Source organism: Gymnoscopelus braueri (genome assembly GCF_963280865.1).
Source record: "Gymnoscopelus braueri genome assembly, chromosome: 8".
In the NCBI taxonomy this organism is placed as follows: domain Eukaryota; kingdom Metazoa; phylum Chordata; class Actinopteri; order Myctophiformes; family Myctophidae; genus Gymnoscopelus; species Gymnoscopelus braueri.
The window spans coordinates 19,019,273-19,040,727 of NC_137609.1; the positions used below are offsets into that span (position 1 = coordinate 19,019,273).

The window sequence follows — 21,455 nt, forward strand, 5'->3', positions numbered from 1 at the left end:
GCGTTGCTTTGCAGCTCGTTATGAGCTTGCGATTGGCTATTTTCACCAACTACAGTATATGTTTAGTGTAGAGGGGGAAAACGGGAGGTGGGCTAGTATAGACCCCTGGGTGACTCTGGTCAACTGTTAAAGAAATGAATAACATAGCATCAGGGATGAGGATGATATGGTCCGAGAACATTCAAACACGGCTGTACAGTATGCACTGTATAATATACAGTAACACAATAAACAATCAAGTACCCTCCACTTACATCACCGCATCATCATCCTCGATTGTGATGAGACAGAGAGGATCTGTGGCCTTAACCCATTAAGACCTGAGGCCGATTCTACAAATGTCTTCTAAATCCTAACAGTTCTTTGAAAAAAAACGTATGTTACTATGTCAGTGGTTCTCAAAAATGTCAAGGACCCTAAAACGTATATGTATTTGGCCACGGACTCCCACCTAGAAATATTTTGTTCCAGGGACCCCCACCCCTAGAAGCAAAGATTTGCTTAAAAAAATATGTATTCAAAGATTTGCAATAATTTCCACGATAAAATAAATAAATAGCAGATCTAGAAGCTCATAGCGCGGCACTTGTATATCTGCCATTTTTGAATAGACAAAGTGTAAAATAATGCTTTTTAGCTGAGATCAAAAAATGACACAGATGCGTTTCCGGTCTTAATGGGTTAAGTCACATTAGCAACAGTCACGCTCATCTTTCTGCTTTGTAGTTCAAAAAATATGCCTGCTATTGATGGGTCAAATCAAAGTGATACTGTCACAACAGATTCTCTGCGGCGCTGGCAACCTCTTCAATAGAAGAAAGCCTGCCTTATTACTTTGGGGTAATAGAACCCCAAGCTACAGTATTTGTATGGTTTTTTTTTCTTCTCTCCTTTTATGTTTGTTTTCATCAAAGGGGATCGTACATCAAAGCTGTATTGGCACATTATAAAATTCCATGTGCTCAAGGCTGATAATCAGTAGAAAATAGCTATCTGCATGCTAGTATTTACCTCTCTCTTCAGCTTCTTGAGAGGCACAGTTTAAAGTACCAGATGTTCTGTAACAAGGCCACGTTTATTTACACTGAAATCAGCCCTGAACTGTTTTCGCCCCCATCCCCCCTTCCCTTATTGTCTTATTTTCTTGGGAATCATGTAACTACATTAACCCCTATAGGTGTCCCTATTTTAGATACATTTTCAAAAATGTTTTGTACATTTCTATAGTGTATAGGGCTTAAAAGTGAGTGTTTCTTTTGTCAGTACAAAGTGAGTAGAAAAATAAACAAATTATTTCTTGAGCACATGTCATCTCAAGAGGAGGTTTCATCTAGGCGTTGCTGAATCAATCTCTTCTCCAGTTACACTCTCACTCACCCTGCCACTGCATTGCTTTTTTTCTCTCCTTATATCAGCTTCCATCTATCCTTCAGTTTGTTTCTCTTCCCCTTTCCCAGATAAGATCAGATAAGATAAACCTTTATTGATCCCCAGAGGGGATCATAGGTGTCACAGCACAAACAGAAGTGAGAATGAAACACATGAGACATACAGGTCAGAGTAAGAGTCAAAAGCCAAACCAAGAAAGATAAAATAATATGCTTAGCTGCTGTCCTTAGATATACAGTATGCACTGGATCTCTGAATGAGTGTATGAGTGAAGTAGTGAACATAATGTACAGTATTGTAAATGTACAGCGAAATATATTAACTCATATAGTGCCAATGACGTCTTTTGACGGCCGTTTTCAGTGTGCCATTAGTGCCAATGACGTCTTTTGACGTCACCTAATTTTTTTTTTTTTTTTTCAAAATAAAAATTTTAATTTTTTTTTTTTTTTGGTTATTTTAAGGAACTAGGAGAAAACGATTTTCAAAAAGTTAATTTCCCATCCACTTCAATGTTAAAATGTAAACGGAGAATTTTTTTTCTCCGTTTGACCCAAAATGCCTTTGGCATATGGATCAACAAGCTTGAAATAAGCCTGGCAGTGAATGAGTTAATTAATATAAATATATCACTAGGCATCTATCGCTAGTAAATATCTCATCAATATATAATTTAATTCACAAAACCTGTGTATGTATGTGTAAGTGTGTCCCGGGCATAACTCTGGCTAACTCCGTCTGACCTAATGGCCTCAAACTTGTGTCCCATATGACCCAGGGTTTTGCAGTGCCGAGTGGCAATTCGATCAGACCATTTTTCAATGGTTTTCCAAGAATCAAACCGTTTGTGCCACGTTGTCGCGTGTAGCTGACAACGGGTACAATGAGTAGCCTACATCAGATAATGGGAGAATTGGACAACGGGTGGGGTGTGTATTCCCAAACTGCAAAATAGCCGACTTGAATGGCCCTGGGTAGGCCGGCGTCGGTCTAGTATGAATTATTATGTACAGTCAATCAACAATGAGTATACAGATGGATATATTCACTAAGTAGGCTATATGAATGTACTGTACAGTCTATACCCAATACAAAAATAATAATAATAATAATAATAATATATATATATATATATATATATATATATATATATATATATATATATATATATTGTTGATTGACTGTACACACACACAGATACAGTATACAATACGTGTGTGTGTGTGTGTGTGTGTGTGTGTGTGTGTGTGTGTGTGTGCGTGTGCGTGTGTGTGTGTGTGTATATATGTATATAGTGAATATGTGAATGTATACTTTATACATATCTTCCACAGTGAGTATCTGGATGAAGATATGAACAGTATATGAGTGACTATAAGTACAGTTTCTCTTCAGAGGCATATTTCAAAGTTCAGCAATAGAGGAGTTCTCCACGATTGATTGAATACTTTATTAACAGTTTGCAACAGAGGTACAGTTATACAATAATGCTAAAAGGATGACACAAAAAGCCCTGAGGGCATGTTTCCATTGTGGTCCTGTGTATGCAATTAATCAAGACATAAAGACATACTGTACAAGAGATCATCAGTGCTAGGAGAAAAAAAACATTGGGGCTCATTTCTTTTGGCAAGCTAGAAGACTTGTCTAGGTCCAGTTGCAAATTGCAGACAGGGGCTCTTTTATGGCAGTTTTGAAGGAGGGTATGGAGTCACACTTTTTGATGGCTGTTTGTAGCATTCCACATTTTGGTGGCATAATTTTAGAATGACCCCCATGTTTTTGCCGAATCTGGGGGAAATGAGATCAGTGGAGCTCCCTCTGGTGTTGTGACTCGCTTTTTTGAAGTAGTCAAACAGGTACATGGGCACTGGTGGTCCCTTGAGTATCTTGAAGACCAGGCCCATTGCAAGTTGTTGTACTCTGTCCTCTACCCTGAGCCATCCCACCCTAGCATAATGAGCAGGGGTTGGGTGAGTCCTAGGTGTGAGGTTTAGTAGTAACCTGATCAGTTTGTTTTGAGAGGTCTGAAGTTTTGCTTTTAATGCCTTTGAGGTGCTAGAGTACCATGAGGTGCATGCGTACTCAAAATGACATTGGATGAGTGCTCCAGCTAGTGTCCAGCTATAGCATCCAACTATTCCTCCTCATCCTCCCTTGTGGACCCTTGCTTGTTTAAATATAAACCCTGTGTTACCATAATCTCCTGTTTTCTCTCCTTTAAGTACTTCTATCCCTCTGCTCTCCTGTCTTCTCCTCTCAACGGTTGCCTCTCTCCGTTTCCTTCTACCCCATTTTCCTCGCTGCTCTTGACTTTGCTGAAAGCATTGGAGTGGTGTTTCAGGACAGAGGGGGTACAAGGTCTCTTGCCTGTCCCTCCGGAGATTAACTCCCACCCCCCACCTACCTACTTTAATATCTTCCATCTTGCCCTCTGCACGCTCTCCCAGATGTCCCACCATTAGGACGACGGTAACAGAGGACAGCCTTGGAGGCTGTCCTACTGTACCTCAACCTCTTGGTCAGGGACAGATGATGCATCAGTCCTCCTTGTAGTAGACTGAGAAATTAGAGTGCAAACAACAGAATGCAATCACAGAAAACACAGTCGTAGAGCACACACACTGGCCCTCATTTATCAACGCGGTGCAGCCCAAATAATGGGTGTACAGCGAGATCACCGCACCTTTCGGCATTTATCAATATATCCTGACGCGGGCTTCATCCTACCGTACGCTGAAATCTCACGTCTGGTAGAGACCAGTTGTTGACGTTGGCTGCACCCGTTTATTCCATCCTAGACCTGCGGATCAGCATTGTCTGACTGTCTGACAGGCATCTGGACACATAATCCACTCCTAAATGTAGTATCTACACTAATAAATAATCCCTGTGAAAATATAACATTTTATAAAGTAATTTAAACAAACTGCTTTAACAGTCATTCAGATAAGATTGTAGATCTGGCTGCATTGAAAATAGCAGATCTACAAGCTCACAAGGCAGCGTTGCTATTTTCAAAATATACGAGCGCTCGGGAGTTTAGACCGGTGCAGCGGCGCTGCTGTTATATTTTCATGGCCACCGGGAGATCAGACATTTAACCCATGGTCCAACACACACCAGCCTTCATCCATTAATGTTCTCTCCAGGCTATCTCTCATTAATGCGGAGCGGGACGGGACTCGCCCATCTGACGGTCCGAGTCTCACTGGGAAATGGGAATAGCCTACATGCTGGCTTTATTTTAGTGTAACTCGAACGCGCACTGCTTGGTATGGGTTAAATAAATTAATATACAAACGTATTCCATTCATGGCGATGTGATTGGTATCATATGTCATTCATGTAGGCTACAAGCCTACGTGACAAAGATTGTACCGCTACGGTACGGATTACAATACATGAAAAACACAGCTGGGCGTGCGTGCGTGCGTGCGTGCGTGCGTGCGTGCGTGCGTGCGTGCGTGCGTGCGTGCGTGCGTGCGTGCGTGCGTGCGTGCGTGCGTGCGTGCGTGAGAGAGAGAGAGAGAGAGAGAGGGGCGTGTGCATGTGTGGCGAGGCAGGAGGGGGAAACTTTCTTATTGGCTTTTGATGTCTTTGGTCGTATTCTGGTTCTTCTTCATGTCGTAAAATCGCGCGTTTTGAGAATATTTAAGGGCGTGTTATTTAAATGACGCTCGGTTTCAGCCGTGACATTTATCAAGGCTGGGACCAAATGTACGCTCGGATCAGCTGTGTAGGATGCGTTGATAAATGTGACTTCGACGTTGGTGTACGGCCGAATATATGGAAAAATATACGCCGGTTTATACGCTCCGTTGATAAATGAGGGCCACTATATTTGCCGCATGTGGACTTTCAACAAAGTTCTGTGGCTGTGCGAGTATGTAATTTGACACTAATTGGATTTCTAAATTTGATGTGGTTCTTGTGAGTTTACTGTTTACAGCAGTTAGACAGTGAAGCCTCCCATGAACTGTTTGCCTTCGCTGAGCCGATGTTTACTCTTCTCTTTTTCGCAGAATGTGTCTTGTCTTGTTAACTTTTGACATGATGGGCATTGTTCTTAGTGGCACAGTTGGTCTACTAGCATTCAAACAATACAAAGTGAGCAAAGACCACAGCAAAGCATCAGCCACAAGCAGAGGCTCATTCTTGCTCCCTCCCTGACAGTCACGGAGATAGCCATCTTTAGTTTTTATTGCCAAGCTTTTTATTAGAGCCATTAAGTGTGCGGGAACATTGATTTCATATAATCACCTTGTCGATCTTGAGAATGGCTGTCCCTAACTGCTAATGCTAAGGCAACGGCTGTAAAACTGATGCTTAATGTGAATACTTTGGAAGTGTGCATCAGATTAATGCATTGCTCTCGTTTAGCTCTCTGTGGAGGATTTAGGCGACGTGTGTTCAACTGACGGCGTGGTCTCTATTGGCAGAATGTAGTAGCCCTTGTCAAGTCAGTCTCCAAATAATAATATAAAAAAGAACTGACATGGAAAATGAACAAGAGACACAGAAAGGGGGGCAGACTGGAAGCTGTCCTCGCATAAGAGATCTCCTGACACCCCTCGTCAGGTGATCAGCATGTCGGGGATGACTGCTCTCTGTAACAAACCTTCCCAGGTGCAAGTCCGTATCGCGCCTAAACCCAGCAAATTGAAACCACGTGCAATCTGTTAATGTCACCGCACAAAATCTCGGGAGGAGGTTTTGAAGTCAGCCTTTGTTCTTTCACGTTAAGTGCCATATTAGCTGTCTCTCCCAAGCATGACAAACTGAGAAAAAGTATCCTGGGTTGGCATTTCCCCTTTTGTTATAATCTACTTGTAGGCTATGAGAGGGAGATCCTGACGGACAAGGGATAATGAGTTGGGGGCCTTATGAAGACTACAGTATTAATCAGCAAGTCTTGTAACAATCACAGAAAAATGTCAGCAAGCTCAAATCTGAGTAGGAGTTTAACAGCACTATGGACAGGAATCACAGAGACAGACACTGTTGATAATCTGCTTAGAAGTCTAGTTTTCTATTCGGCGTGTCCACCTTTACACTTCCAGAGCTAAATGTTAATGCATTTTGCTATGTGTATAGCTGTTTGAATCAGATCAAGCTTCTTAGCATGTTGTTACTGGAACATAGATTTTCAGCTACTTGGAATTGAATTGGACCCAGGGCTAAGCTTTTCTCTTGGTTAAGATGCCAAAAACAAATGGTTTTGTCATTTTTTCAAAAATGTGGGTAATCATTAAGACATTTCACAGCTCAAAACAGCTAAAGCCTGCGATTATGCTCAGATTTTGGCTCCCACTGAAAGCCAAACACAAAAACTGCATATTTAATATTTCCTTTATTGTGGTCTGTATGGTACTGTAACATAGTGAATAATTTTGAATTTGAATGATGTGATGAATATGAATCTATACTAAATGACCACATGTGTATGGATTGAACCTGTTATAATCATCACCTTTATACCTCTGTGGCTGTGCCCATCACAGTTCATATCATTGTTTTCCTCTGCCCCCCATAGGCCACATGTGAAAATGATATTTCAACACACAAGCATTTGCAGGTCACTGATCTCTCCTCTTTGCCACTTGATGTTGTCATTTCACAGGGGACCTGGCATCAGATGATGAGTACCTGGAAATCCCAGCTATATCCAGACAGAGAGCTGGGACGTACGAGTGCACGGCCTTCAATGAAATCGACACTGATGCCCAGGCTGTAGACATCACAGTGAACTGTGAGTTCACACACTAGACTGAATATCTGGGAAGTTCTACATTTCATTTAGTTAAGTCAAGCCTTATTTATTTCTGTTAGAGGAATTTTATATACATTTTTTATTTAAAAAAAAAAAACTCTGGATTTTTCGTTCTGGCACTGAGGGCATTCAGAAAAAACTCGGGATAACTCGGGGCTTGGCACTGAGAGAGTTAAGTAAAGTTGATCAAATATAGATAGATACGTGTCTTTATCATTCTGTCCGTAACAAATCCCACACAATTGAGACACGTGTGTTTATGCTGTGGATTTATTTTTTGTCATTTAAACAGTTAAATAGGTGAACAGTGCAATTAAATGTTAGGGACAGAAAAACTAGCAACCCATTGCACAAAGGCCTTTGAGTAAAGCAAATACACTTAATTATAATAATCTCTACAAGCAATTATTTGGGGTTAAATTATCCTACCAGGCCAACATTGCATGCATAACAAGATAAGTAACAGAAAATAAGGGAACTGTAGTATACTACAGCACAATATTATCCTATAGCCAGCCAAGAAACACAGACTAGTACAGTAGTTGCAAATAAGGTGAAGGCTTCTCCTCATTACAAAGCAAAAATGTAATTGTTTCAGTTTATGCAGTTTTTATTCATTTTTAATTAAGGGAATTGTTTGTATTATTTCCATGTTGAGCTGTCTATGGTGCTGAAAGTGCACATAATGCCTCATTTTTGCAATGTTATTTTTATGCATGGGGGCATTGGCTCTTCAAAACAGGCCTCCAGGTGCTTAATACCACCACCGTGGATATGCCACATTGATTTATAAGATGCTACTTCTGTCTCACATATTTTACCTAGAGGTGAAAATAAATAAATGTTCTTTTCACTCTCCCCAAGGAAATTAATGTAATGGTTGCCTGGGTAACTCAACATGTCAATTGTGACGGTATGAAGGCATAAAGCAGTGTTTTTGAAAATACTTGGTTCTTCTGTGAGAACTGCTTTTTAAACTTGTATCAGTCGATACATTTTGATGCCCATATATCAGAATCTATTCTTTATAGATTCCCAATGCTTTAAATGTGTTGTAAGATGGAATTTCAGCTTTCTTAGAAAGTGATGTGCCAAAGAGAGAGAGGGCTGGGATGGGGAAAACATGGCAGATAATCATTGACCACAGGTCTTGAGCTGGATTGAGATCCAGTATCGTGTGAATACTGCATGGTACACATACTGTAACATCAGAGCACACCCATATTTGGCACTTTTAACGAACCCTAGCGTCCCTATTCTGTGGCAAACATTCAGCAAAAATAGCAGAAATGCAAGCTCACAACATGTCACATTGTGACACCTTGTGAGTTTGTAGATCAGCTATTTTCAAGAGATTTGTTGTAGAGGGAAAATTGAGCGGACCACGTATAAAGCCCTGTGGAACCCCAGACAATAGGGTTTACGTGGTCAATACAAAGTACAGGACTGCTTTAAACACCGTAACCAGTTGACTTAGTGTGTGTGTGTGTGTGTGTTATGCCAAATGTATACTATGTTGTACAACGGTGTCCCATGCCAAAAATAACAGATCTGCAAAATCACAATGTGGCATGATGCGGCACATTGTGAGCTTTCTGCTGTACATCACATTGCTGTTTGCAAAGCAAGAACACTTTTGAAAATGGCACATTTATTTGCTCGCTATAGCTGTTATATAAGTCAACAAATACTGTAGCATACACTCTCTAAAGTCTAGAGAGTTTAAAGTAATATAGTCTATATAGTATAGTCTATATATAACTCTATAATAGAGTTGTTTATAGTCTAAACAGTAAATCTATAGCTAGCTCTTGAGTTATGAATGTGTAGAAAATAATTGTAATTGAACAGTCTTCTGGGCAGTACACAGTAAAATCCTTAGCGTACATTTAACACTAGTGTGCACTAGTGTAAATGGAACTAAATGTACCCGCAGGAGGTTCCATTTGTACACTCGTCTGAGTTAAATGAACAGTGAGCGCTCCCACAAAAACGTTCACGTCTTCTGCCTGCAGCTGTGATTACTGTGCTCTTTTTCTGTCTGTCTGTCTGTCTGTCTGTCTGTCTGTCTGTCTGTCTGTCTGTCTGTGCTATAGATGCTCCAACTGTGACAGAGGGCAGAGATGTTGGAGTGACTCTGGGCCAGAGAGGGGTGTTGGAGTGTGAGGCGGATGCAGTGCCAGAAGCCGATTATGAGTGGTATAAAGATGACAGAAGGTAATGGGTTATAGATTTCCTTATTAAGTAGCCAAATGAGAAAGTGTGTGTGTGTGTGTGTGTGTGTGTGTGTGTGTGTGTGCGCGCACGTACTTGGTATTACTGTCATTAATATTTATTCTTGCTCTAACTATCTGTCTGTCTGTCCATGTGTTTATTTTTTTTTATTTGTTTTGGTCTTTCCTTTCTGTTCAGGCTGTTGCTTGGCTTTGATGGCATGGATATTGTGAGCACTGGATCACTGTCCACGCTGACATTTTTCAATGTTTCTGATGGAGATTATGGCAACTACACTTGCGTTGCCATCAATAAACTCGGGACCTCAAACACAAGCTTTCTCCTTTATGGTGAGTACTTGCATCCCTTACATCTATAGCATCAATGTGATGGACGTGCCATGTTTTATTGTATGATTCCCTATTTAACTTTAGGAATGCATTGGTTAATGTGGTCGCAATTGAGACAGCGTTCTGCCTTTGAAATGCCCTTTAGGTAACATCTGTGTTTTAGTGTATGGGCTTTGTTGATGAATTGCAAGTCCAAGTTCAGTATGTCCCAATGCTCCCATAATTTAAAACTTCATTCAGCAGCCTAGCTTCATGCAGTTCACAAGTGTTGCCACTTGCCAATGATGTGTTACTGTTTCGATATGTTGCTCTGTTCCATTTGTTTCTCTGATGTAGAGGTAATTGAACCCACTAGCTCAACACTATTGCAAGGTTAGTATAATGTACCTAGGCATGTGCGTCCGCTGTTTATTAAAGGCTTTGCAGCATGCTAACACGTTATTAACATTGCCATTTTCACAAAGATGTGGTTCTTATGCCGCTGTAGCTGTACTTTTGCAGCATTTGAAGAGGAGTCATTATCTGTCCAGATTCAACCATTTCCCAGACCGTTTCAGTCATATGGAACATTTATACATGTGCAGATTAATAAATGATTGTGTTGGAATATGAAATCTGGTAAGTGGGGTAGGATAACTTCAATCCAATACAGGATGCCATCTTTGTGGAAATGGTTAATGCAATCATAATACTGTGTGTTTTCTCAACCATCTTTCACCTTTTTCCTTTTGCATATCTAACCGTGTTTCTGTGTGGCATGGCTTCGTTTTCAATTTTTTGCATGCTCTTCTCTAATGTAAGTATTTATCTTTTTTTGTATTCATATATCAGCATTTCATCCCACATGGAAAATTAGCAAGACCAACAATTGTGAGCCCTTAGGTCTCGTTTGGGGCTGAATTGTTGTAAGAGTATAGATGTCTGGTGTAGTTGTTCCCACATGCACTTTTACACGTGACTCTGAAGTACAATAGTTGATGCTTTGATACAAGGATAAAAGGCAATTATGTGCAAAGTGTAGCTCAACTTTTCACTTTGTGTGTCCTTGTGACTAGTGTTAGAAGTAAGTGAAACCCACTCCATTAACTCTTTATATTTGCACAAATTGCTTTGATTTTGATTATGAGGAAGTGTTATTCTAATTAGCCATATGCAGGATTAGGGATAATCTACTGTGGTAGGATAATTGGATAGATGCCCCAAAGGAAAGCATGGAGAACTTATGGAAATCCATGGGAAATTAGAAGTTATTGTGCTATGAGCTTCAAAGTAAAAACTTAGATTTTGTCCTCAGTTGTCCTGTGATACATTTATTTGGCTTGAATTTTAATATGATATATTTAATATCATTTTAGTGGTTACCAAATTAATTACACTTTATTTACTAGTAGATGTATACTACATTGCAGTTTCATAAGCAAGCTTTAATTAAAGGAGCAATGTGTTTAAGTAAAGGAGACAATCTGATTTGATCTGAAGTGTTTTAGTACATTTTCAACACCATGCTGGCGGCTTTTCTGAAACATTAAATAAAAAGCTAATCAAATACAGGAATACAAATACAAAAAACCTCTATAGTCAGAATTAAGTACATAATTATGTAAACTATACCATACCCATCAGGGGATTTGAGCACCCAAAGTGCGCCACGGTCCACTTGTTTCACGGATGTGGCAACACCAGGGCTTGTTTCACGCAAATGATTTGGCAACCCGGGAGCCAGCGAACACAAAAACGCTAATAAACAGCTGACATTTGGAGAAAGCGAAAAACGGGCTTCAGTGTTCCGTGCACATGGTAATGGTCAATGGCTAATTTTCAACACCATCCAGGCGGCTTTTCTGAAACATAAAATAAAAAAACGAATCAAATACAGGAATACAAATACAAAAAACCTCTATAGTCAGAATTAAATACGTAATTATGTAAATTAACCATCTACAGTAACTACTATGTAATCCTACATGTACAGGTATCCTACCCAAACTCGGCTCAGAATTAGAGGTGATCCTATCAGTTTCCCAAATAAGTCCTCTTTGTAAATGCTCAATGACCTTCTTTTAGCATTAGATGCTGGCAGCTTTCAAGTTTAATCCTTTTAACCTGAGTACTGCAGCAGCATACTGTAGTCCACAGGAATGCTACAGACCATGCCTCTCTGGGTGGCTGTTATTGACAGCATCAGTTATGGCTCATTTACTCCCTCTGTGATAGAATCTTTTCTGAAACATCGGGCGAGTCATTATTTGTGGTGCTCAACAACAACAAACATTTTCTTCATTCTCACTTGGCATTCTTTCACCATCAATAGTCAACCATATCTGCCTGACACCAAGTAATTAAAATAGCTCTGGGGCAGTCTCAAGGAAGGCCATAAGAGTTGGATTTCACACAAAAGAAACAATAAAAGATGTGTTTGCCTCTCCTGACCCTGGAAAGGTAGTCACTCAGCTAATGTTAAGTTTGCTGCTCTCTCCATGACAACTTAGAGAAAGATGTGCCTTTATTTATTTATTTTTACATGGAGTAGACAATGTTTAGTGTTTAGCAATTTGCAAAGTTAGTCTATCTAAGAGATTTACTGACTTATACATTTTATTTGTACATGCGTAGATTTTCAACTGCATGCAATTTTCACAAAATAAAACATAAGCAAAATAGGGACGGCAGTTTTAAAGTGGTTAACATACATTTATTTAAGTTATAGAATTTACAAGACAAACCCTGTTTTTGATGGCTATGGACTTGGCTATGGAGGTGGTGATGGTTATGCTTTAATGTACATGATATCATGGGGAGAAATACAATAGCACTCAGGTCAGTGGTACGGTAGTTCTGCCAAGAGCACAGGGTTCAGACCATAGTTATACTGTAGCTGCTACAAGGACAAGCTGAACCATAACAAGATGGGCTGTAACATAAACAATAGCTATCAGGCCTAGTGGAGACATCTAGGCTCTTACAAGCTATCAAATATCATAATGTAATGTATAAATTATTATAAGTGATGGTAAAATATAAAGGTTAGATATCATTTCTTCCTCAGACTTCAACTATATATATAAAAAAGTATTTGTAATATTAATCAATTATAACGGATCTGGTCTACAGAATAAATTAAGGGCATTTTAACGAATCAATGTACTGTATGAAGGCTGCTTTCATCAGTGGTATTCAGTCAGATACAACAGTGTATCATCAGTATTTGTCTATTAATAATATGACCCAATGGAACGAAAAACAGACCAAAAGGACAGAATGTGTACTCCACACATGCCTAAATAGATAATGTTACAATCTAAAATGTATCCGATTTAGCTCACTAAAATCTCATCTGTCATCACACATTTTTAACAGATAATTTCTATGCAAGCTGGTTGAATAAATGTAACCAATCACCAGTTCTGTCACAGCAAACTAATGATCACCATTTAAGTTCCAGTGCAAGCAGTGAAACATGCACTGTTATGTAAACCTTTCACTGAGTGACCATATTCACACCACAGCCGTTGCTCTAACGTCACACACCCAAGTTTGATGCAAGCAGAATGACCGCCGTGTGAATATGGTCAATATAACCTCTCTTTTAGAAAGGTCAGCATCTGTTTTAGATGTGACCTCGTCTCTTCTTCAAAAGGCAGCCTCTGACACCAATACTATACAGGCAGGTTTGTGATGAATAAAACCTCACAATTTTAACCTAATCCTGGACTAATTGTAAGGAATGGAATATAACCTCCCAACAGTAGAAAATAATCTGTAGATTTCTAGATGTTAACACTAGTTACACTAGTTAGATGAGCAAACAAAGGAAAGCAAGGAAGCAAGTATGCATACAGTATACATACTTGAATGCAAGCTCTACACTGCTCTCTTCATGAAGGAGGTAGAGATTTTGTCAGTACTGTAAAGGTACTCACAAGGAGCTGACGTGTGAATGTGGTCAGTTAAGGTAGTGGTACTTCTAACATCAGTTCATACCAAAACTTGGTGTAATGCCTGATTTATATTTAGTTGTGTGCCGGTGTCGCGCCAAAATTAGCCGAACCTTAAGCTCACCTCGCATTGGAGCGCGACACGTTGTGTGTGAGCTTGTAGATCTGCTGTCGTCAGTGCAACTAAATATAACTCAGGTTGAAGAAGATGGTTGAAGCTAATCCGAAAAGGTGAATCTTATCCTGTTGTTGTTTCCTTGCCTCTGACAGGGCCGAGAGCAGTTCAAGATGGGAACGGTGGGGCGATGGGAATGCACTCACACAGCTGTCTACTCCTCGTTGCGCTTCTGCCATTTCTGCTTCGATTTTGAAGTGGAATGTGGGTCCGGAAGGAGTGTTTTTGTGGTGTTTTTTTTCTTTTCTTTTTTTTCCACCTGAACCACAAACTGATGCACAAAGTGCATGAGGTATTCTACTACATAACCATGTTGAACAACTAAAAGAAAGTATGTAACGAAAGTTTCTGTTTATATTATTTTCCCACTTTTTTACGTGAAGGATGTAACAAGTGTTTAATTTCTTGTTTTGATTATGTTTAATATTATTCCTCCCTAAATTGTATAATTTTATGACTGTTTATGTCAAAACAGACTTTTTAATTGTGGTGTGTCTTATTCAATTTTATTTTTATTTTATTTTATTTTTTCATCTCAACTCCACAAAGTCAAATTTACAGCAAGTAAAGAGGTGAATGTTAAATACCTCAAAGTCAAACAGAGACAATGAATCAGTATCACCCTGAGGCTTAAAGCCTGATATTATCATATTTTAATGTATAGTAATTATGATTCAATATGGTGATTTGTGAGAGGAAGTTGTTTTTGACCTTGAAGCATTTTTGTTCTCAGCATTATAGTGATATATTTTCAGTTGTGTTATGGTAATCATTTTTAACATATTTGTGAGAAGGGAAAATATAATTATCTAGGCAAATAGCCTGTTTTAATTTCTTTGTTTGTTTTTTGTTTGTTCTTTTTTTCTTTTTTACTAGTACAGTTGTACACAACATGGTGTGAAGAATAATTGTGTCATAATTAACTAGTTACTGGGAGAGGAAGACCATTCCAGTTGCGTGGAATCAAACTTAAGTAATGCAAATGTATTAACACCGCTGCAGTTGGCGGGAGGTTTTAAGTTATAATGTATTCACACGTTTACTACGCAGTTATTTCGGAAATGTTCTTCTTTTACCAGACCAGTACTAGAGGCCGAGGGGCCATTCACTAGAATCATGTGATAAAATGAACCCTCTTCCCATACTTTTTAAGTATAAATGCCAATAACCCAAAGAGACGTGAATTGTTTATACTACACAATACTTTCATAGTATTTCTGTTTTCACCAAGTCTCATAACCAAACAAATACTTAAATTAATCAATTATTTCATAGTTTTGTTTTTTAATTGGAAGAATAGATATGGGGTGTCAACCAAATCCGTATGCAATTTTGACTTAAACATAAATATCATCACAGTACATGATTTCTTCAGCTGCTCAAAGTTAATACCACTAGAGGCATCATGTGAAAATGTTGCAGTTCCTTAGTCTGGCTAGAGAAACAATAGATTTGTGCAAATGGCCTACCTCTGTTATCACAGTAGACATTAGCTTGTGATCACTAATGGCTGTCATGTAATGTGTCAAAATAGCGTAAGGAAAACCAAGAATATTCCCCCAAAAAACATACAACCTGACATCATGGGATTTTTACTTATACATGAAGCCAATCAATCCTGAGTACAAAGGTTTTTTGTTTTTTGTTTGCCATTAGAAGTAGTTTAATTAGAGTCTAAAGTTTGTATCTGTACAATCATCAAATAAGTACCAAACCTCTTATTACCATCCAATCATGAACTACAGAGTTTTTATAGCAACCAGAAACTTCTCACAACATGACTGCAGTGAATTACTTATTCCTTACTAATTATTTCTCATTCATTTTAAAGCAAATGTACAGTTTATTATAGCAACTACTACCCCAGCAGTAGGAAAAATAATTAATTAGAATAAAAGCATATTTCATATAGGGTACTTTTTATGTTTTAAAATGTCAGCTAAGGAATACAAGGAAACGGACATCATGCACCTAAAGGTGTGCAGTACTTTTATGCACTTGGCCACTGTGAGAGCTGCACACATAACACTGTTTGATTGTGTACTGCGCTGAATCATTGGAGGACTTGGATTACAACAAAATATCAATCAAGAACAACAAAGTATAACGAACAAACAAAAAGTTTGTGTTAGGTATGCTTTTACAGTCACACTGGGTGTTTTCAAAACATGGTTCTTTTCTTAGTTTTTTCCCTTGAACTCATTCTGCTTCTGGCTGACCAAAATGAACAGCGAAAACTGAAATTTTGTACATTTTGTCTGCTCCATTTTGGCTCTGACGAGGTCTGTCCTTTTTTTTTCTATTTACAGCTGGGTTTCTCTTTAGCTCAGGCCTTTTGTTGTTTATTTGGGTGCCGACGTGTGCTTCTTGATATGGGAAGGAGCCAACATCAAAATCAGAAGGCCCTATTCATTGAATTTTATTTCGCTAATCAGGGTCTTTCTTCTCCCACACAAGACAAGGAGGCAATGACAGCTATTGCGCACCAATATTCATCTGTAGCACAGTGATGTTTAAAACAAAAAAATCCCCTTTAATTCAGCCTTAAAAGATGTCGATCATATCTCATCTCATATATAATATCTGATTTAATCAGTAGACAGACTGTCAACAATTACTGGAAGTAACAGCAGTTCACAATGCACAACTCAAGTGCCCTGAGTAATAGAAATAGAGTTTTAAATGAGTACAGTATGTACCTTTCTGAACAGTCTGAGGTCACTAGGAATATGTGCATATTAAAACAATAACTAATTGCTTTGAGTTCTGCCAAAAGACTGAAACAGGCCATGTGTGAAAACACCTTGAATTTGGTGGACCTAAGGTGAAACATTATACTGTATATATATGTCTGCCCAACAAGGCTAATTTCTTTTGTAGGACAGCCAAGCACACATCGTAAAATCTGGGTCATTTATTTTTTTACTACCTCTGAGCAGTTTTTCAGCAATTTGTCTAATTACTTAATTGCACAGCAATTACCTGAAAATAATATGGACTTTTAGTTATACTACAAGTGGAAAGCTACGTTTATTTCAGGAGTATGGCTACTTTGAAATGTTATCACTCCATAGATTTCTTAAAGGACATTGGAGACAAGTAAATGTTGGCATATTATTATTTTATCCTTAATAATGTAGTTGTGCTACTTCTGCTGAGTTTAATGTCACATATCAAACACCACAGAGTTGGATTTCATGAGCACATATTGAGGACAAAGCCGTGTTAAAGGGATTACCTTAAGTTAAAAGGATTTGTATGACCCAGCGGAGCTGTTGTCAAAATATAGCATGCATTTGTGTGAAAGTGAAATAAAAGGAATTTATTAAAGGGCATTATTTATTTAAAAATCAATCAGCAATCAGGATGTTATGGTTATATGACTGACTATAAATTAACTTAGAAACAAAAATGCCATAAGGCAACTGTGACTGCATTTCAGAGTTAAGCCTGTACAGCGGTGACTTGCAACTAAAATGGAAATTCATTTTTGGTATTAAAAGTGGGATATGGCCACTTTTTTGGGAGACATCTGTTCTCAGAGACACGTAATGAAGCAAAGAACAGGAGACGTTTAGTAGTTTTATATTTACTTTTTTTTGGCATACTGTGCAGGACAAACATGACATTGACATGTCTCACCAGATGATTAAAGTGTAATTGTGCACTGGTTTATCTGTTGTTCCATTGGGGGTGACTATAGTGCATGTCTCAAATCACATCAATCCCCAGCATTACCTTTCTCCTATTTTTGGTGGGGTGTTCTTGAACTTTAATGCAAGAAAACATCGCTGTTCTGACAGATTGGCATTTGACAATGGTCATTGAAGCATGTGGAGGTTGCCTGTAGCTTGTATGAGGTACTTTGAGGGTTAGTTTGGATTTGGATGCAAAATGCTCCGTATTACTCATCACTAATGGATAGGGGGCAGATGTGGCCTAAAGGTTTGCAGAGAAATTAAATATATATAATGGCATTGAATTTAATTATATTTTCTGTAACACAACGGACCTCCAGTGCATTCTTTGGTTTAGTCGCTTGGGAAAATATGATTCTGTAACAACTCTAATAAGCTTTCAGTAGTCACCCTGTTATTATCATTGGCATTTGCTTGCGCCATTGACATTGCATTGTGCTGCATAGGGGGTGTGTCTGTCTCACCCAGCTCATTACAGGATTCCCAATTCTATACTTCAGAATAAACAGCTTGTTGACCACACAGATATTCCCTGGGGTAGCAGTCACATAGGAGTCAAACCAGAATGTTTTTTTGTGATGTTCGCTTAAAGGAGCACTTGACCCATTTTCAACCTTATCTTAATATAATTGGTCCTCACTAATGCTCATTATAAGAAATATACCATTTCGGTCTACTCGCTCTGTGTCTCAGAGGAGGGCCGTGGACAGTTCAGAAACCTGCCTACCAATGACATCATCTGCAGGCTTGATTTCAAACTTTTTTATTGATGCAAAGGCTTCTACTTCTGCGTGCTTACTTTCCGAGAACAGAAAGACTGTAGCTTGAAATCCCCATCCATGATGTCATTGGTAGGCAGGTTTCTGAACTATCCACAGCCCACCTCTGAGACAGACTGAGTAGATAGAAGCTGTGGCATCTTAAACAAGTGTTGGTGAGGACCAAATGGCCTATTTCAATATTCTTGGTTCGCCGCCAAAGTTAAATGACAAGAACTTGCACAGAGCACGTCTGAACACTCATTGATTTTTCTTTTGTCCCATCTGACAGGCGTGTGACTTGTGTCAGACAACTCTGAATTGCAGTCTGTGAATGGATAATTTGTTGTTAATATGACCAATGCCAGTGAATATTTGATAGACTCATCATTCACTCACTGTCTAGCAAAGTAAAGACGAGCGAGTGAAAACAAATGCTTAGGGTAGATTCAATAAAAGTTTAAAATGTTTATTTTTTTATGTATATATTTGTTTCTGTCTCCAGACATAATGCATTAAAAAAGACCATGTTTCTAGGAAAGTTTTAATCCATTAATTATGAAAAACAAATACTGACAAAGCTTGTATTGTACCTACCCTATAGTACTATTGATTCTAGGTGTTGTGTGACATTTGTTCAATATGAGTTGGAGAGTGGAAGAATTTATGAATGTGAACTTTGGTTAGACATGGAAAATCTAACTTTTGTCTGGAATAACAGCGGATGTCATCATAGCAGATGCATGAAGTAGTCTCATGATCTGTTTGACTTTTATTTTGAAGGATCGGCATTCATTCTGCCCTTTGCCTAGTTACAAGTTCACAAGGCTCTCTTTGATTCTGGATTATTCCAAAGTGGAGGGAAGATAATGTTCTATTCGACTCCCTGCAATGTAAAGGATTGTTGGTACATGTGTATTTTCTTTATGAAAAGTGTGTGCTCATATTTAAGACTGACAATAATAAAATGTTGTATCTTAACATCATGTCTTTGACATTTCTGTCTGAACATTTGCTTTTTAATGCACAAATGCACATGTAGATGTAAGTCTGATAACGTCTGTGTTTTCAATGAACAATTCAAGACGATATCGGGTTATATGTCCATAACGCAAATACTACTCTGCAAACAGACCAGACAACATCCCAAGACACACATACACGCACAACACAGTTGTCTTCAGTTGCAGCTGTCACAGCAATGAGAGCCCCATCGATTTCCTTGGCCCTCGGAAGCCCTGACCTTGGGCTGAGCTCATTGTGGGCTGTCCAGTACATTGCCAACGACCGCTAACTGCAGTGCCCTAAATGACATGCCTCTGTCTCTGAGCGTGCACACACAGTGTATTTCAAGGGTTCTGGGGGCCATCAATTATGCACTGCTACAGCAGGGGGCTGCCGTAGTGGGCTGAATCTGTTTCTCTGCCCCCACCATGAATGTTAATTGCATAGCTGTGCGGAACAGCAATTTCCTATTCTCATTCATTTTCTGTATAGATAATAATGCAACAGGAACATGGAGTGCTCCACTCAGCTCAGTCATCACTGGCAGAGCAGTTCTGGCCTTAGAGGAATGTTTTACTGTAAGATAAATTATTCAAAGTTAGACAGAGACAGACAGAGTTCTGTTATGTTCGTTTTTGGATTTGCGTGTTTTCTGGTGCAATTTCTTGCAGCTTTACAGACATTTACAAAACAGAGCTTTGCAGTTGATAAGCCACTGCTAAACTTTGGTTAGACAAATTAATTTTCTCTCAGTGGTTGAGAGTTGTTAAATAACCAATGCACTGTTGAATAGTTTCACTACTTACCAAACTTGAACCTTAGCTAGAACATCTGAACTCTGAAGTCACAATTACATACAGTGCAGTGCAGTACCACTGTATTAGGCCCACAAAACCATCTACAATGTTGTCTGTACAACTGGCAGCCATTAAAATTAGATCCGTTTATTTTGTCGTATTTCATACAGGAACGCTGCCCTGCCCCCTTTTTATCCCAATAAGTGCAGGTAGTAACTTTCTCAATTTAGGGAGTTGAAAATAAATAAATAAATACACTTGCACTTTTTATATCCCTTGTTTACGCCAGGCTGTCAGCATGTAAAGCCTTTGTATCTTTCTTTGATTTTCTCTGGGTGATTCACAAATCCTGGGTCAGTCCCATCTGGCAGAGAGCACTCTAGCTTCTTGTTGAGAAGAGCAGACTTGCCAGAGGCTGTTTTGGTCAGGGTTGCTGTTCTCTGACTTCAGCTTTTGAGAAAACTTTAGTCAGTCATTTTCAGTTATCATTTCTTCAGTTGTAAATAATTTTTACAGTCTTACTCAATACCTTGATGAAAAATACAGTGTGTTATGGTTTGTTGAGAGAGAGAAAAACTGTCATGAAATATACAGTATGTTTGTGTGAGAGAGAGAAAAAGAAGAAGATATGTATTTTCTTACAGCCCTTGTGATTACATAGTAGAAATGACAAGCCCTCAGTCTCAAATGAAACAAAAGGACTGCCCGACAGCAGGATTTACGAATGGCTCCATGCCAATATGTCAAAAGTCCTTTACTGCAGCCAAGCTGCTTCCAGCAGCAGATATATTATATATATATATTTATGTTTGATAATATAACAATTTAACTACATTTAATAAAAAATATAGTTGAACTACATTAACCCTGCTGTCCCTATTTTGGCCGAATTCATTCAAAAGTAGTGAAAACAGCAGATCCACAAGCTCACAACACGTTGCAATGTGATCCCTGAGCGCTATTTGTCGTATGAATAAGTATAGGCTCCTTTTTTCTTTTTTAAATGGAACCCTGACAACAACCACTTACATATAGGCTTTACAGGAGCCCACGATAGACGTTTAAACACAGGAGACAAGGCATTTGAACCTCCCAACTCCCAGCAGATGCAGTCTCCTCCCTCTCTCTCCCTTTCAGTATATTTCATCCTAATTAATGTCAAAATGGAGTCAAGAAATTAACGAGCCGTCCCCCCCATCAGTTGTGGATTTCTCATTCTACCTTCCCCATTTCCTCATCAAGGCATGGTCTTAATAGCTGGTAAACATTTTTGATTGTCTCACAGGACTGTGTGGGTGTGCTGTGGTTGACTGAAGACAAGAACACAGTAAGCTTATGAAAAACCAAAGAGAATACCATCT

At 38.9% G+C, this 21,455-nt stretch overlaps 1 protein-coding gene across 2 annotated transcripts in view; it reads left to right on the forward strand.

Moving 5' to 3' along the window:
* The window catches only part of ntm (neurotrimin), a gene marked incomplete at its 5' end in the record, with an annotated part of 459,203 nt that extends 439,965 nt beyond the window's left edge, over window positions 1–19,238 (forward strand). For both annotated transcript variants that reach the window (XM_080436290.1, XM_080436289.1), the window contains 5 exons: window positions 7,013–7,141; window positions 9,259–9,379; window positions 9,575–9,726; window positions 10,063–10,098; window positions 13,932–19,238. In XM_080436290.1, the coding sequence (XP_080292416.1) occupies window positions 7,013–7,141; window positions 9,259–9,379; window positions 9,575–9,726; window positions 10,063–10,098; window positions 13,932–14,032 (539 nt within the window). In that variant the 3' untranslated portion in view covers window positions 14,033–19,238. The remainder of the gene's footprint in view (window positions 1–7,012; window positions 7,142–9,258; window positions 9,380–9,574; window positions 9,727–10,062; window positions 10,099–13,931) is intronic.
* Between the last annotated feature and the right edge of the window lie 2,217 nt (window positions 19,239–21,455).